The 17,712-nt window shown below is 53.6% G+C and overlaps 2 protein-coding genes across 4 annotated transcripts in view; one reads left to right on the top strand and one right to left on the bottom strand.

The window, feature by feature from the left end:
- Positions 1-303: 303 nt before the first annotated feature.
- On the bottom strand, positions 304-11,594 carry SOWAHA (sosondowah ankyrin repeat domain family member A). The gene has a single exon (XM_048960166.1). The coding sequence runs from the start codon at positions 5,743-5,745 to the stop codon at positions 4,408-4,410; it is 1,338 nt and encodes a 445-aa protein (XP_048816123.1). The 5' UTR covers positions 5,746-11,594; the 3' UTR covers positions 304-4,407.
- Positions 11,595-11,703: 109 nt separating this feature from the next.
- The window catches only part of SEPTIN8 (septin 8), a 31,558-nt gene continuing 25,549 nt past the window's right edge, over positions 11,704-17,712 (top strand). For all 3 annotated transcript variants that reach the window (XM_048960167.1, XM_048960168.1, XM_048960169.1), the window contains exon 1: positions 11,704-11,837. In XM_048960167.1, the coding sequence (XP_048816124.1) occupies positions 11,808-11,837 (30 nt within the window). In that variant the 5' untranslated portion in view covers positions 11,704-11,807. The remainder of the gene's footprint in view (positions 11,838-17,712) is intronic.

Genomic DNA, 17,712 nt, shown 5'->3' with positions numbered 1-17,712 from the left:
ATTTTAAAATGCCACATGAGCCGTGGAGCTGAGTCATCTCAGACACCTACAGGGGAAAAAAAACATGGGCTGAGCTGGTAGTCTTCTTCTGGAGATTAAAAGACACTTGTGAAGATGTGGTGAGCAGCCAGGTGTCTGTAAAGGTCTTTATGCAAGAATGTCCCACAGCACCTGGAGAAGAATCCCCATGTGGAGTGATCCCTTATGGCATCCCCAGCCCCACGGCAGCTCCTGCAGCTCCACGAGGTAAGAGTGCCCAGTGTCAGCATGAGCTGACAGTGACGCAGTGGGGCTGAGCGGTTCCTTGGATGGGCAGAGCTGCTTGGAAAGCCCTGCACTCAGCTGCCCTGCTTTGCTTAGCTGTGGCCGCAGGAAACGGGTGGAGGAAAACACAAGAGAAAACATGGTCACAAGTCTGCACGTGCTGCAGGGTGCTGCTGGGATGGTGTTATTGGTGTGGCCTTGCTGAGCCCGTCTGTGTCCCACAGGAGATACTGCCAGCAGTGCAGCTGTTTGGAGGGAGCACGGTGCCATGCACACACACAGCATGCGGCCACCTCACCTGAATGGCCAGGAATTTCTGTGCCATGGTTTGTCTTCCATGTGCTTTGCTCTTTCAATATGGTGTTTATGGGACAGATGCTTGCCAGCCATGGTGTCTGCTGGCATGCAGGGCAGCAAAGTCCTGGTGTGCACAGCACTCACAGCTTTTGCCAAGCGTTGTGTGTTTGGGTGCTGTGTTGTGCTCAGTGAAAATGAAAGCTCCATGGCTCCTCAGTGAGGTCTCCTACCTCAGCTGGGGAGTTTCGAGGTGAGGGGGATGGGGGAAGGAAGGGCAGGAGGAAAGTAATTCTTCCTGTTACAGCACCTCCTGCTGTAACCCTTCTGGTAACCGACTGCCCAAGGAGCAGCAGTGGCTGCTGCCACTTGCAGCAAGCAGTGCTCAGCAGTGGCTGGATCCTGGGCTGCACACCCATCACTGCTGCTCAATGCTGTGACTGCAGCAGTTGTGATGTACCCTGCCAGCTGCTGAAGGGTTTCCTCAGCTGTTCCTCAGACAGAGAAGGCGAGAAGGGAGGTAGGAAAGGGGAAGCATTGCTTTGGCTGCAGCTCTTCCCACTGGCGATGAAAAACAGGCCCTGGCTGTGATGTGCTGTTTTCCTGGCGGTACACAAATATAAAGACACTGCAGTCAGTGACAAGCTGAGCTCAGCATGAGGGTAAGAGGTGCTTAATGATTTGCCTTATAAATTAGTGAAATAAATCTTGGAACTGGAATGGAAAATGAATGTTCCTCATTATGCTGCAGAGCTTTTATATTTGCTCTGGGAGGGAGAATGAGGACAAACAACATGTTGTTTGTGCCCATGCTACATGGAGCCAAGTCTGTGTCAGTGACCTCCTCACAAATTTGTAGGGTCCCCCTTTAGTACCAATCATCAGAACAAAAATGACCACTTTGCCATTTTGCTCAGACTAATGTGTAAGTCAGGAATGCATCCAAGGAATGTAGGGCATGGTGGAAGAAGGACAGTGCAATGGGAGCTCAGAGGGGGCTGTTCCCTGGGTGCTCTGCTCCCTTTAGGCCTGCAGTGACTGAGCTGCTCTTTTGCTGGACCTCAGCCTTGTGAAGAAGCTGAAATCTTGTAAATTCTCCTTGGCAGGACAGGGCCAGACCCTTTGTTGCGATGGCACAGCAGGCAGCTCACCAGACCGGCCTGCAGCTGGTGGTTAAGCTTCTCAGCTCCCATTCACTTGTGCCAAAGTCCTTCAGCTGGATTTGGGATTGAAACAGCAGAACGCAAGGTGAATTGAGTCAGCTGATGGATTCATGGGGCAGCATTAGCCTTAGTCTCTGCCACAAAACTACTCCCATGAGTTGGTGAGAATTCTGTACCACATCCCCTCCCGCGTAAACAGCAACATACAAAACCAGGACCCAGAGAAGCTGAAGAACTGGTTTTGCTGCAAGCTGAACATATCTATATTTGTCAAATTGCAGCAGTGCGTTCTCTGTACTTCTGAGGATTTGTTTGCACCTGAAGTCCTACAGCACCGCCCAGCACAGCCTGCCCAAACACCACCTCCTCCCCCATCTCTCAGCGAGGAGTGAGCTGCGTCACGGCACAGAGGTGCTGGCAGCACCCAGCCCTGTGAGCTCCGTGTGTCGCAACCTCTGCTGGGTGCACTGCAGGGCCACGGGTTTGGGCACAGCACCAGCACCAGCTAACTGCAGCACCTCACAGCAAAGAATACTGCAGAGCTTCCTGGCTGGCATGTGCTGCAGCGAAGTCAGTTATCTCAGCTGTGACTTCTTGGTTTCGCTTTGAAGCAGCCCCCTGCTTTCCTCATGGTGTAGCTGCAACCGAGCTGTACTGGTTGTTGGCTTTTAAAACTGAAAACGCTCCATCTTTGTGCCTTGCTTCTGCTGCAGGTTGGATTTACACCAAAGAAGCGCTAAAGGTTCAGTGGTGTGATATGAAGAGGCACAGCCAGGGGCGCAGGCACAACTAGCAGACAAACTTCCAAATAAGACTGACTCAAACTGGAGCCGTTTCCCAGCTGCCACAGGATGCTGTCCCCAGGCAGCCCCAGCTGCCAGCAGTAACACAAATGCACACAAATGCCTCTGTGGTTTCAAGAGCTACAGCAAAGAAAGCGTTTAATGTCACAAAAACATTGAAACAGACATTTTCCTGCAGGCCCAAGAGCCAATTTGAGCTGAAGCACAAAACCAAGGCTTCAAACGACCACACTGGTCAGCAGTCACTCCAACACCTATGGAGCAAATAGGATCATTATTATTGTTTTTAACCCATCTCCGGATGTATAAGTCACAAGGTGCTTGATCATTAACATTCAGTTAATGAGTTTGACACAGAAACAGAGTGACAACAAATGAATCCCTGTCTGTGAGAGCAGCAGCTCAGCCCCTCCTGCAGGCAGCACCACATCGGGGCAGGGGCACAGAGGAGATGGAGTCACCTTCAATGTGGTCCTACGGCACTAGGCTTAAAGCAAGGCTGAAAGACACATTCCTGGAGTCACTGGCTCGGAAAGAAAGGCAAGGCATGCAAACCAGTGTTGCAAGGAAACCAAAACACCTGACTGGGGCTGAGAGCAGAGCACGCGCAGAGCTCTGTCACCTCTGTCACCTCTGCTCACACAGCTCGGCGGCTGCGTTGTGAGCACAGAAGCACTGCAGGCAGCTGCTGCTCTCAGCTCTGCCTCTTCATTTCAAGGCAGCTTTAAGTGAGTAATTTAAAAACCGATAATCTCATTGCAGACGTAGCTCCAAACAGCTCTCCAGCTGCAAGTCAAGCACACCGCTCTACTTAAGAAAAACAATTACGTCTATAATACAGGAGAAAAAGTAAAGCGAGTTTCAGATCAGCAACTCATGCAGTTGAGATACACACTGCTTTCAGAGGCCATGCACACATTTGACCATGAAACACCCAACAGAACAAAGCCCGTTTTTTAAATAAATATTGTTTCCAAATAGCTCAAAACCAAAGTTCAAGTGTTAAATAAAAAATTCTGCCTCAGCAGCCTCAGTGCTGCTCAGATACCCTGCAGGATCCGATTCCTACTTTCTCACTTCATTTTATTATATCATCTGATATCAAAAATGTGTTCATTCAGATGAAGCCACTGAACTGCAGCCAAATGCTGACAGTATCGAGGCACAGTCGGCACCACCTGGGCAAAGTCCTGCGGGAAGGGAACACAAAGAGAAATGCAAACCGAGCTTCGGACTGAGGTAGACAGATCATGGAGACAGAGCAACAAGGGTTGGGGTTTTTTCCTTTTTAACCCTGCCAAGGAAAATGCTTTAGGCGACAATAAAGACATGTTAGTATTTCTGAGAGTGAGAAACTTTGTTTTGAAAAAACTAAATGCACAATTTTAAAATAGAAAGTTTCCTCTTCTGTTACCAAAACAATCAGAATCATCATAGAAAACCATGCGTCTTTCTCGTAATAATTTCAGCCTGCTGTAGAACAAGCCACGTTAAAGCAGCCAGCTACCAGCGTGCTGTTCACAGTGTAAAACACGCAGCTCTTCAGCTGAGGAATGCAGAACAAGAAGCTGTACCTTAAGACATTGATAGCCTGTCTACACACAGACGTTGTTCCAGCTTTTCAGCCATGAAGTGTGATGTTTGTGGTCGTCATTGGTGTGCTGGTGCCTATGGCACTGCAGTGCTCACAGGGCAGCTCCCTCTCCTCAAGCTTCTGAGAGCTGGGCTTCATCCAGTGACCTGTGGAGCCAGACCCCATCTGCCATTCAGTTAAACTTCCAAAAAGAAAGACACGGGGAGAAGAAATCCCATTGACTTCTGTGAGAGAAAACCAAGCTCCCCAGTCACGCTACTGAACGATTGTGACCCCAGGAAGGCAGAGCCTAATGGCCAAAGAACAGCTCAGAAACCGGCCTGCGCTTCATGACAGCCTCCTCATGCTCCTCCTCCTCCACCACCTCGGAGAGCGAGCAGTATGAAGGAAATCCCCCTCTGGTTTTCGGCTTCCTCCTGGGGCCTGTGGTGGCAGTCAGCAGCTTGTTCAAGGACGAAGGCTTCCTCAAACCTTTGGTGAGATCGTAGAAAGCCATGTCATCGGATATGACCCCCAGGAAAGTGCTGGTGGAGCTCAGGATGGACGCAGCGATCTTGGTGCTCTTCTTGATGGGCACCGCGGGTCCTGTGGGGTGTTGGAGTGTAGGGTCCCCCAGTAGGCGCCTGACTGCCACAGAGGTCCCATCCTTCAAGTACTGGTGTGGCTTCTTCCCGCTGTAGTCCCTCAGGTCGATCTTGGCATGGTAGCTGCGGACCAGCACGGAGATGACGGCGTCCCGGCCGTGCATGGCAGCGAGGTGCAGCGCCGTGTAGCCACCGTGAGACCTGGCGTCCACGTTGACGTGGGCCCCTTCCTTCCCTGCTACGTCGATGATGTTCCTCACCATGTCGCAGTTGCCGTTCTTGGCGGCCCAGTGCAGGGCGGTGAAGCCTGAGATGAAGTCCCTGCGGGCCGCCAGGCTGGCATCACCCAACAGCAGCCCGTGGAGCTGCTGGGACCACTGCCCCTCAGCCGCCATCAGCAGCCAGCGGTGCTCAGCCTCCTCCAGCGGCACTTCTGTCAGCTCCTCACTGGCCCGGTGATTCTTGGGGACCCGGCGCAGGCTGGGCGAGTGGCACCCGCCGTCCTCCTCATCGGGTAAGGGCGATGCGGCTGTCTCCGGCATTTCGGACAGCCCCGAAGCTGCAGCGGAGTTGGGAGCAGCCGGGGCCGGCACGCAGCGCACCGGCAGCATGCAGGGCTTGGGGGGCGGCTCCCTGCGGGCGTTTGCCCCGCCGGCGGGCAGCGGCACCCCGCCGCCTCCAGCCTGGAAGAGCCCGCGGAGCTCGGACACGGCCCGAGGCGACGGCAGCTCCTCAGGGGACGGCGAGGACAGCCGCTCCTCGGACGGGGGCTCGGAACCTCCATCCCCGCGCTGCTCCGGGGGCGGGCCGGGCCGCAGGTGCCTCCGCAGCACGACGAACTTGGTGCCCTGCCGCTCCTTCACCACCGCCACGGCGTTCACCGCCTCCTTGAAGCGCTCCCGCCGCTCCGCCCGCTCCGACGCGTCCCCGCCGGCCTCCAGCAGCGGCCGGAAGGCGCTCAGCAGCTCTGCGTTGCTCGCCCACCCGCCGCGCTCCCGCAGGAAGCCCAGCACGGCGGCGCGGCCGAGGGCGAGCTCCGCCATCCCGCAGCCACAGGTGGGGCCGCCGCCGCCCGCAGCGCTCCGCCGCTCGAACCCCCCGAGACGAAGCTGCCGGGACCGGCGGGCAGCGCGCACCTGCGGGCCGAGGTGATGGAGCCGCCCGCTCCGCCGCCTCCGTCGATGGGAGCGGAGCGGGGCGGTTCGGCCGCGCCTCCCTCCTCTCTCCTCCCCGCGGGGCGGTGCTGCGCTGCCGGCGCTCCCGGGCAGGTGCGGGGTGAGGGGCAGGTGAGGGGCAGGGACGGCCCGGCTCCCTCCGCCGCTCTCCTCCTCCCGCCCCCAAGTGTGGGTTGGACGCGGCAGCCGGGCTCTCGGGGCCAACTTTGTTTGCTGGAGTATTTAACCGCAGAGTTTCTGGAGCCGCGTGTTTAGCTGGAGGGGCTGGGGGAGAAAGGAGCCTCGGCTGCTCGGGGAAGCAGTGTGTCCCCCTCGTCTGTCCCCATCTCCACTCCCCGGGCTGTGACAGACGTCACCTTCCCGCAGCAGCAAAGCGCAGCCGCGCGTCCCGCTGTGTTCGTTGTGTTGCAGGAGGAGGTGCACTCGGGTTTCTCACCCAACGCTCCATCGGCTGGTTCCTCTTTCAGCTCTCTACAACGGTGGTTTGGGGCTCGGCGTTGGCTGTTGGTGCGGCTCTGAGCAGCGGTTGCAGCTCTGCTCCCCAAAGATTCTGCCGGAGCAGCGCCCGTCTGTGGCTCCGTGACAGCGCCCGGCACGAATGGGAGCAAAAGGATGGGTGGATGGCTCTGCGCTCTGAAATACGTTCTGTAGCGTGTGCTACTATGTGTCTGAGTGTATCTCTGCTGTGTGTTTATCTTTTGGCTGCTTAATACCTACTACAACACGCGCAACTGTATCACTGATGAAACCTTCACAGCATGCCTGCGCCTACTTGTGTGCATCTGACAGAGGGGAGGTGTTCTCTTTTCATACAGAGAACTGTCTGACTGTGCTGCCATATCAGTTACTTCTGCTTAAGAACTTCTCTTAATGTAATTATTGTTCTCAGCTCTACAGAAGAAAAGAAGCCCCAGAGAAACGCCTTTCCCCAGGAGGAGGAGGAGGGCTGAAGCCCTGCTGCAGGGACAACGCTCAGGCACTAACTTGTTTTCTCCTCTGCTGAGTGTTGTGATTGAGATCAGTGAATCAATTCCTGAGTGACTGAACAGTTTGTCTAGGAAAACAGCAAGAGAGAGAACACAAAGCAAGCAGAGTCAGCGCGGCACAAAGACAGATGAAAGTAGCTCTCTGCGTCAGGATGGATGAGAAAAACAGAAAACAGGCTTTTGTTCTCCCTGCCTTAGAGTTCGACTGAAATGGAATCTCAGCCTGTGCCCAAATCTCCATTTTGAAGGCGGCTCAAGGTGCAGCAGCCTCCACGCAGCGCACCTCCCTCCTTCCTGCCTCTCCGCACCCATTTGTGGTGGTGGAAGGGATTGCTCAGTCCTTCCCTTGGCAGCCTTTCCCCTCCCGGCTCCATCCTTGCGTGCACATCTCCAAAAAGCTATTTTATCTCTTGCTCACAAGCTGGCTCAGTGCCAGCTCCTCAAAATCGTTGTGCTGCTTCAGTGTTCTGTCACACAATGGCACGCGGTCCTTGTGCTGCTCAGAGCAATTCAGTGCTTCTGTGGGCATCGCACACCTCTCATTACTGCCTTTAGATGCGGCTGTGCAGTAGCCCTCTGCTGAGAGAGCTGCTCGTGTGGGGGGTTTCACTGTATTAGCAACGCTTTCCAGCTTATGGCATCCCTGCAGATCTGCCTTGCCTACTGCAGAGAGCTAATAATGAGCATCCCAAAATGAATTGCTATGGCTTGATTTCAACGTTAATCGTTCTTTCTTACTGGAATCTCTTGCAGGCATAAAAGAATCTCAGCAGTCCCTGATGCTGGCATTGCAAACCTTCAGCTGTGCACTGGGAGTAGAGTTCATACCTGACAATGAGCAAGAAGGGGGGGAGAAAACAGTTCTGAAGGATAGGCTTTTTTTAATAAGGCATTTCCTTAACTTACAGCAGAAGTTAAGCTGTTTGAATGAATGTAATTAATATAGATAATAAATGAGCCCAGAGCACTGTGGGCATTGCTTACCCATCATCTGGAACTGCCAGCCTTAAAAACCACGAGAAGTTCTGCTGCTTCTTTTATGCCACCAAAAACCTATAAAGCAAATATTTTGTGTGAGGCTATTTAGGGATCTCTGTGGGCTGCTTTCAGGAGATTTCAAGCCAACTGTTACATGTCTTGATATTTCAGATTTACTGGCTGGGACAAAAGCAATGTACAGAAACCCACGATTCATTTGAGGCTGAGTCTGCCACCCCCTCAGGTGAGGAGGGCAATGGCCTCGTGGCTGCAAGTATTCACACCACACAAACCCTGGAAGCAAACTGGGAGATAAAGCACTGCATCGCAGCAAAGGAATGTCTGTGGCACTTCAGAACTGAAGGAGACAGCATCTCAGGTCCTGCTCCTTCCCACCAGGAAGATGAAGTGCTATGGGGGAAGCAAAGGAGGAAGGAAGGGGGGATGTGTGGGGCAGCTGCAGTTGGATGTGGCTCTGCTGCTTTGCAGGAAGGCGAGCTTTGGCTGTGCTGGCTGCCAATGGCATTTCTACCTCCAGGAGAGCTGACTTTCCCTGAAATGAAGTCAGAACAACAGAATGACAGCGCTCACCGTTTTTCAGTTTCACTGTTGATATTTTCATGTAAACAAAGAGCATGCACTGTGAGGGGGAAACAGCTCCTCCTTTGTTCTCTGGAGAAATGCAGTAACCTTCAATGGATAAACAAGCGAGCGAAAGTCTGGGGAGTGGTGGGGGCGAAGGCTGTTTGCAGATAAAAGGCAGCAAGGTTCAGCTGTAACACCAGGATCTCAGCCATTCAGATGCAGCTATTCACGTCTCAGAGTTTGTGGTTATAAAACATTGTTTATTCCACACAGGTGGTGGCATGACCTGCCCCAAACATCCCATTTTTCAGGTGGTGCCCATAAACTTGGTGGGTTCTGCCAGAAGCAACTGCACTGTCATTCCAGCAGAGCGATGCAAACCTGGCAGAGGTGCAGTGTGGGAATGCTGCCCTTCAGTGCAAAGAAGCAGGAAAATCTGGGGTCTGTTTCCAGCCATCCCAGCCACACTGCTGGGATCAGTCAGGAAATGGACCACAACTCCCACTGACCCTTCTTCAGGCTCAGGAAGATGACAGCACTTCTGTAGGAAAGCCTTCTAAGTCCCATACGAATGAGGTTCTTGGTGGTTATGCTGCTATAAACTACCCCAAACCATTTGATTTGTAAGGCTACCCAGGGGGAAGTGCTGCATGAAACAGTTACCAACAAGCTGTTTCCTCTGGCCTGCGTTGCAGAATGTGAGAGGGTTGTGTTTATCTGCACCACCTGGATTGGAGGACCAAGGATTCTCACAGCACAGCTGAAAGCCAGAGCCAAGCATCAGCACTGCTGCAGTGCCTTGGAATCTCCTTCAAGTGGTGGAGTTTCCTTTATGCCATGGATCTTTGCATCTGACCTGAGGCTCAGGGATCCCAGCAGCTGTTGGGGATCAGCCTGTGTGAGCCTCCTGCAATGTCCTGTGCTGCATGGTCAGGGAAAAGGGCTCTTAATGAATGGCACTCAATGCACCTGGCATAATGGGATTTAAGCAAGTGTCAAGCAAGAACGTTATGTTGTCTTAAATCAGGACTGCAAAGATTGCTTGTAATAGAAAAGAAAAAAGGAGTAGTTATTAAACATCAATGTCTGTTCATCTTTGCTTCTTTGTGACATACAGAGAAGGCTTAAAAATGAATCTCTGTCTCTATACAAGCAGTTCTACTTGCATCTGAAAACCAGAAAATCCAGATTTGGGCTCAGGGAGAACTGCAGAACCTTCAGGATGAGCAACAGGACTGCTGTGTGAGCGCCTGATCTGGACGAACATCTCTGGCAGGCCTAAGTGAGCAGCGCAGCTTTGCTACCCTTGGCAGCTCCAGCACAAGGCAGCACAAACCAAGAGCTGGTTGTGATTGCAAGATACTTTTCTTATCTTCTCTTTTTTTGTTATTTTTGGAGTCGAGAGAAAATAAATCAATGGATGGTGGTCAGCAACACCCTTTGTAGCAGAATACAACGCTTTTGCAACGTGTCTTCAGCCAGCACAAATGCATAGACTATCAGAACTCATTCAGTTGTGGGTACTTCACTCAGGAAAGCTCTTCTTAACTGCACTGGATTGACCATATTTCAAAAAGCAGACAACTTGAATAACAGCTCCTCAGAAAATGCCTTGAAATTGCTTCAATGGCAAATACAACCTGCTTCCTGATCTCCAGTCCTCTGAGCACGAGCACTTGATGACCTTTGCCTCCTCCATTCATTAATCTGTGCTTAATTTTCATATCCTGTTTTATTCCTCCAGGACAGCACAGCCACCTCCTGGGATGAACAGTGCAATGCAGAGCTCCTGCAGTGTGATTCAGGAGAGTTGGGATGAGTTGGGAACACGCTGGGGTGTAACACACCATCTTGCACTGCTGTAATGCAGCAACCCCGTGCCTGCCAGCACAGTGCAGGCTCATTTATTTATACTGTGGTGGGAGCAAGAGACCTTTGGAAAGATCACAAATAGCTGGCAAGGGAGAAGATGGAAGTTAATATGGAGCGCAGATCATAGAGTGTTATAATGAAGTATAAGTTCTGCTTTAATTTGGTTGCTTGAGGTCTTTGAATGTGCTTTAGGGCACTCCAAGGGCTGTGCTTTCATGGATGATGAATATAAAGGAACTGACATAGTGGCTGTCTCCCCTTTGCTTTCTTTTATCAAGAGGTTGAAACGTGGCAAACCTTTTTAAAAGGCAAAACAAGGTTGTTCATTATTTCCTAATAACTGGAGCTTTATAATTACGTCATCACAATTAGGTAATGACTCTACTTGAGGCCTTTCTTTGTGCAGGATGCTGGAGCTCAAGCTGTGGTGGTGTGGAACCACCTGAGTTGATAACAATGAGTCCTGCAGACAGAACCACCCCAGGTAAGCTCTGCCGGGTCTGTTCCTTGGGAGGTGGCTGCATGCCTTCACCTCCCATTTCCTCCTGTGCTGCAGAGCATGCCTTCCTCTTCCTCCCAGGCCGTCACTCTGGCTATTTGTTCCTCCTCACATCTGAGCAGCACCAGTTAGGGCTGAGGTTGGTAAAGAGTGCTTAGAAAAGAGGTCTGAGTGTGTGTCCAAAGGCACTGAAAGGATTCCCGCTGTGCTCACAGGAACCGCTGCCTTTTTGTTCAGACAGCAGCTTTTCACTGACCCCCATGCGTTGCAAGTTGTCAGCAGAGCTGACCTGCCTGGGGACCTCAATGTGCTTTTGCACTCTTTGCCCAGGCTCAGGTTCCATTTGGAGGCACAGACTGCTCCAATAAAGGGTGGGGAGGGAAAAGCGAGGACATCGGGGCTAAACTGATGTAAAGAGCGGGGAAAGCTGAGGCGTGCCGCACGACGGGGACGCAGGTCAGGTGTGGAGACCAGCGGTGTGACAGCGAGCCGGTGGCTCTGAGCAGCTCCTCTCGGTAGGAACGCTGCAGCAGAGGGCACCACAAAGCAAGCAAATCTCCGCTCTGAGCTAACAGCTGGCGGAGCGCCGCAGAGGTGCCGGAAGGGAGCACTCCCCAACTTCAGCTCGCTGTAAGCAGCGGGCAGCGAAACAAGCCCAGAGATCACGCAACCCGCCGTCGCTGCGGTTCGCGTCCGCTGTCGGCCCGACGGCACGCGGACCATCGCTGCGGTAACAGCCGAGCCCTCGTAGCTCCGGGCGGCGCCCCCAGCGGAGCGGAACGGCACGCACCGCCCGGACCTCCCGCAGGCGGCAGCGCGGGGCACCCCCGGCCCTGAGCGCAGCGGCCGCCCCCGGGAGGCGACCGTGACGGCACGGCGGCCGCTCCCGCCCCTCCCCGCCCCTCGACCGGTGCCGGCGGAGGGGAGTTTCCAGGAAGTGGCCATATTGGATCCATTCAGCCGCAGCCACTCGGGGCGGGCAGAGCCCCGCGCCGCGCTCAGCTCCGGCCATGGCCGCCACCGACCTGGAGCGCTTCTCGGTGAGGAGCGGGGCGGGTTGGGGGCTGCGGGCGGCTCCCGGCGCCGGCGGGGCGAGGAGCGCTGCCCGGCGTTGTGTAACGGCGGTGGGACGCGGGCTGCCCGCATCGGCACGGCGGGCTGTGCGGGGCTGTGCTTGCTGCGGGAGGGCTGTGCGAGCTCCGCAGCCCGGTGGCGCCTCTTGAGGGCTTGTAGCTATAAAAACCTCTTTCCCGCACGAAATAGCGGAGCTCCGAAGCGAGGACTGCTGAGCGTGATGCTGCTAAATCAGTGGGAGCGGCGGCGGTTCCCGGATCGCCGGCGTGCTGCCCGGGCTCGGCCCTGCCGCCCTTCCCTCTGTGGCTGCTGCTTGCCAGCAGCCTCCAACTGCTGCGTTCCTCCCGGCCCCGAAGTTTCCATCTCGGAATTGCATTTGCAGGAGTGGAGCTGACCCGAAACTCGCGCCTCGTACAGCGCGCTGTGGGCTCCTTTCTAAGCGGGGAATGCTGCTGAGCTCCGGGCGGGCGGTTGGTGCGGAGCCCCGGAGGCAAAGCGCGGAGCAGCGAAGCGGGGCTGCGTTGGTTCGATGTATAAATACCCGTAAGGCCGCCTCGCTGTGCCAGCTGGTGCTGCTCGGCTTTTCTTAGGTGTTACAGAGCTCTAAATGCTGCCGAGCCTGGGTGCGAGCCAATTTAATTTAGGTGTCTTCGGTGCGGGTACTTCTGTGCTCGGTGTGCTTACATCCATGTGCTGTCGCTTTTTTTTTTTTTTTTGTCTTAAATAAAAGTTCCTAAGTGCTTTTGGCTCCCACTGGAGCAGGGTGAATGGCTGAAATGCAGCGTGAATTCAGCGCCCAGCTCCATTAGTGGGAAATCTTCTGATGGTGTGCGGGAGCAGAGATGGGCTGGGGGGGTCCTGCAGCCCGTGGGTTCCTCGGCTGCTCTTTGTCTTTGGGCTCGTTGGTCCAGGGCTGTGGTACAGCACGCTGGCTGAGCAGCATCTCCTCTCAGTCTGATGCAGAGCTGGGTGCTGCCCTGCTCGCTCTGCTCCCTCCATCCTCAGTGCCCACTCTGCCTCTGCTGCTGCTCCCCCAGCAGAACCGTGGGCACCTCCCGGTGGAGATGTTCCACTTGTTTGTTCAGCAGTCCTCAGAGCTTTCTGGATGTCACTTTGTGGCGCCGTGCCTCAGTTTCCTGAGTGTAATTTTGAATGGGAATGGTTTGCTACTGCCAAGAAGAAGTGATGATATTTATTTTCACCAGCTGTTTGTATCTGCAGGGGGAAATAATGTGTATCAAAACCTCCTCCAGAGGCTTTTTTAACAGTAATCCCACTTTTTGGGTTGGTGAGGCTATTTTTAACTGTCCAGCTGACATTGACCTCCTGGAACATTGAACATTGACCTCCTATCCAAACTCCTTAGTTGGGATAATGTGTTCAGAAAACTCCCCTTGCACAGTCCTGCCAAGCGCCTCTGCCCCCAGCACAATACAGTTCCCTTGAGGTGCTGCTGTTGGAAATGCCCAACAGAATAAATGAAAGGAAGCTGGGCTCTGAGCAGCAGGATCACACCAGCCTTGCTCAAGTCAACCTTTGTTTCTGTGAATGTCGTGCCTTTGTTTTTGTCAATGCTGTGTTTGTGAGAGGTTGGCTGGGCTGCCCTGGGAATGTGCCACACCATTGCCTTGCTGGGGACCTGAGCTGCAGGCATGGTGCTGAGCAGAAACAAAACTGATGAGTAGCTGGGGGTGGCATCTCAGCCACACTCAGATTCACTAACAGCTCACTTTGAGCAGAAACTAATGACTTTATGTAATCTGGACTCTGTGTATGGCAGTTTGGGTCAGTTGTGAAATGCTTCATCATCAGAGCTTCCCCATTCAGGACCATTCACTGCCACGTGCGGTGGTGCTGGAGTGGACACTGGCAGTGTTAGCAAAGGTATGGAGAGCAGAAGGCAGAATGTGCTTGAAATGCATCAGGGAGATCCAGAAGCCTTGTAGGAAGCTGGCAAATCTGGAAGGAGAAATGAGGGAAAAGCAACTGGAGATGCGTGGGAGAGTAAATGGGATGAGATGTGAGACCCAGGCTGGTAGACAGCTTTGCTTTAGTGGTGCTTTTGCAACCACCAAATGTTGTTAGTTCTGTCTTTTCAAGCAAAACCCTTCAGCCTCCTGGGATGCTGCCTCTCTCAGGACTGAATTAAGCATCTCACGGAGGTTCAAAGGCTGTTCCTTGAGCTTGAGGCTGAGCTGTGTGTATGTGAGGAGGGGCAGATGCGTTCAGCCTTCGCTTTGGACTGAGAATAAGGATTTAGCATTACACTGTAAGTTGTGCAAGTGTCACAGCTGATTGCTTTGTGTGCCCACTGTGGCTCTGTGTGTGGGGAAGGGCTCTGCGGAGATTGGCGCTTAGTGAAGAGAGTTCTGGATGTGTGCACAGGGTGCTCTTAGAAGGTTTTATCAGAAAAACCACTGGGAACCTCTGCGCTGTGCCTGTCCCTGCCATAGCTGCTTGGGTTCTGATAAACTTCATGCATTGCTGCTGGTGTTTTCTGGAACCTCGTGTTTTCTTCCCTGATTGCCTGCATGGCTGAAAGCTCCTCCATGTGAGGGCCAGCATTACGTGCCTTTGCCCATGGAAGGGTGGGCTGAGGACAGCTCTGTGTGCCTTGGCTATGGCAGTGCGGTTGCCAGAGGCCATGTGACGGCTGATCCTAAACATAGGCTTACAATCAAATGCTTGAGGAAGATGTTTCCATCACTCAATTACAATGGAAATCGGGGTTTGCTTGGACTCGGACATCCCTCCTTCCCCCCACCTTGTTATTTGCCCAGTCAGAGCCACTATTTGGAAGTTCCAGGGTTAAACTTCCTGGGTTGTGTTTTGTGGGTGTGTGCCTTTTTTTTTTTTTTAGCTTTATGATGAGCTCCCATTTGGAAGAAGTCATTCAGGTGTTCCCCCATGCAGCGCTCAACAGAAGCGACAGATTTTTCTCCGAGCTGCTAACGATGTGCCCCAGGAAGCAGCGCAGTGGGAGCAGCCCCTGTCCCTCTGTGCCCTGGCAGCCATTCTGCTGCTTTGGGAAGGAGGGTTGGAAGTGCTGTTCCATGGCAGCAGGCAGATCGGTAGCTGCCTCTCTTTTCCTGCAGTCCCTCCTGGGGAAGATTGCCTGTCCTCATGCAGGAAGCCAGCTCTGACTGTTTCAACCACAGGACCAATTAACCCGACCACAGTCCGCTGCAGTTAAACACTTATTTGGAATGTATATGCTGGGAACAAACGTTGCCCAGGAAAAGATTTTTGTATGTTTTCCTACCCCACTGCGGTGCTGTCGGCGAATCCAGAGCATCTCTTCCTCTTGCAAAAGAGATGCAACACGTTGTTCTGCGTGGGAGCTCCGGAGCTGCTCTTACCCGCTCGTAATCACAGCGAGCGCCGAGGCGGTGGGTGGAAGGACGTGAGCTGGCAAATGCTGGAGCCAAGTGTGCCCTCTGCGTCGGCAAAACAAATGAAGCCTGAAGAATAACTCTTTCAGGAGGCCGGAGCAGCATCAGGATTCATTGTCAGTGCTGTGGTGGCAGCTGTCAGCCCGTCCCCAGTGTTGCTGGAAGGCCAAAAGCTCCCTAAATGCTGTCTTCTGTAGGAGAATGCCGGTGCTGTCACCAGCTGCGGTGAGAGGCGCAGCCCCATCTCCGGGTGCCCCCGCTGTCCCTGCACATGCGGTGCCCTCAGATGTCTGCAGGAGCCACTGCTGTGCTCGTCTCCCTCCTCCTCGTGCTCCTCTGGCTCAGAGGTTGGGAGGGGAAGAAATGGCACGATGCTGAATCGGCCTCTCCTGGGTTGTGCAATGAGGGGGAGGCAACGGGAGGGGTGCAGGTGGAGGTGTGTATGTGGAACGTGTCCTGGCAACGTTGGGGCTGTGGGCAGGAGGGGTGCCCTGCTTGTTTTGGATTAGTTGCAGTCTTTAGAAATAGTGTTGCCCCGTCCCATGCTCAGTTTTGATTGTGGGGGCTGTGTACACACACACAAAGCCTGCCTGTTCCTCGCCTTCTCCACATGTATGCATGCCATGAGCTCTGGGTTTATACCTGAAGCTTGACATTCAGATATTCGAGGCAGTGGATGGATAGGAGAGCTCCATTCAGCAGCTGAAGTGAGAAGAATTCCTAAGTCCAAGGCTTTTCCTCAGTCCTGGCCAGCTCAGGCTTCCTCCCAGAGCCTCACCTCCAGTGTGGGACCTCTGCAAGCATAGGTGGATCCAGGCTGGGGGCCAGTGCTTTGAAATGGTGTGACAGCATCCAGAGGGCTGTGGCAGGGAGAACTGTGTGCTTCATCCCCAGTCATCACCTCCAGCCTGCGGGCAGAATGTGGGGTCAGGGCTTTGGAGGCACCACTGCGTTTAGATGTCCAGATTCCTTTGTGAAGCCAGAAAGCATCCGTCTCCCACACACATGAAATTCCAGAGATGTCAAACAGCTGGAGAGAGGTTCCCATGGAGCACCCTGCCTCAGGGCCAGAAATGGAAAGCTGTTCTTCCTGGTGCGGTTTCAAAACCAGATGATGGCAGGAAGCTGCGGGGCTGCAGCCCATGCTGCATTTCTGCTGAGCTCTCTGGGCTTTTTCATCCTCCTGGAGCATGAGGTGCTGTGTTGAGCCCGTGCCACCTCTGCATGACGTGTGCAGGGAAACACGTGGGGAATGTCTGCAGAGCTCTCCCCAGGCAAGGAGCATTCCGGCTGGTTCCTGCTGTAACCAGGGGCAGGATGCAGCCCTTGGCTTCCACGTGGCCTGGAGCTCTACAGGAGGAGATCTGCTGCCTGCAGCGGGCTGCACAGGCATGCCTAGAGCTGGGGGCTGGTGCAAAGGACTGGAAATCAAACCACTGTGCAGTGGCACCCAGCACTGCCTGGCTGTGCTGTGCTAAGCAGTGTGCATTGCTGCAGGCTCAGAGCTGCTTGGGTTGGAGTGATGTCTGTGATCCCTTGTCCATACCCTGCTCACAGCGAGCTGCTCCGGGCCTTGGATCCTAATCTGATTTGGAGCTGTCATTCAGCTCTGTCATGGTAAGAGCATTGCCCAAGGAAGGGCTGCCAGAGCTGGGCCTCCCAGGAGCTCTGTCCTTGTCTGTCTGTTCTGGCCCGCGGTGGTGGGTACGGGTTTGTGCCATCGTTTCAGAGACACTGAAGAGTCCTTTCATGTTATCCTTTGCTATACATTTAATTTTATTTTTCCGTTGTTGAGTCTTCCAATTAAAGACATTCTGTGCTAATATGCTCTGATGCCTTCTGGAGGCACGTTAATGGGGTATCTAGCAGTCAGCTCGTTATGGTGATGACTGTATCTGTGAGACTTCTCTTCCAAGCAGTACCACAAAGAGTCCTGTCCAGGTGTGGAAGGGCTGTTTGTGGAGATGCTGTGGGATGGTTTCCAGGCAGCCAGAAAAAAGTATGCAGCGATGCCCAGAACTCTTGGGTTCCCACTAGAACATCCCCGTTCCCTTGTTTAATGATATAAGGAATCATTTTTATTGTAATTGGGCAATACGTTCTGGAAACGTATGTGGGAATTCGACATGTTTATTTTAAGTGGTAACTAAAACAAATAGTTTTGGTGGCCGATATCCAGCATGGCTGGGTAATGACATGGTGGGGATCCAGATCTTTCTTTCCTTGCGAACACATCTTTCTAACAGCCCCAACCCTTCCTGTGCCACTCCTTACAGGTAGGCTCCATTTCTTGGCATTGTCCCACATCTGTCTGCATGTGCCCAGCTGGGATCAATGAGGATGTCCTCTCCTCGTGGTTAGAAGGAGGGGAGGGCACAGATGGGCAAGTGGGAGCTGAGAGTGCATCTGCTGCCTGGGGTGAGCATGGGAAAGTCCTGTGCTAGATAAG

The sequence above is a fragment of the Lagopus muta genome, chromosome 14, assembly GCF_023343835.1.
Source record: "Lagopus muta isolate bLagMut1 chromosome 14, bLagMut1 primary, whole genome shotgun sequence".
NCBI classification, from domain to species: Eukaryota; Metazoa; Chordata; class Aves; order Galliformes; family Phasianidae; genus Lagopus; species Lagopus muta.
The sequence above is the reverse complement of the archived record's forward strand: the minus strand, read 5'-3'. Positions and strand labels throughout refer to the sequence as shown.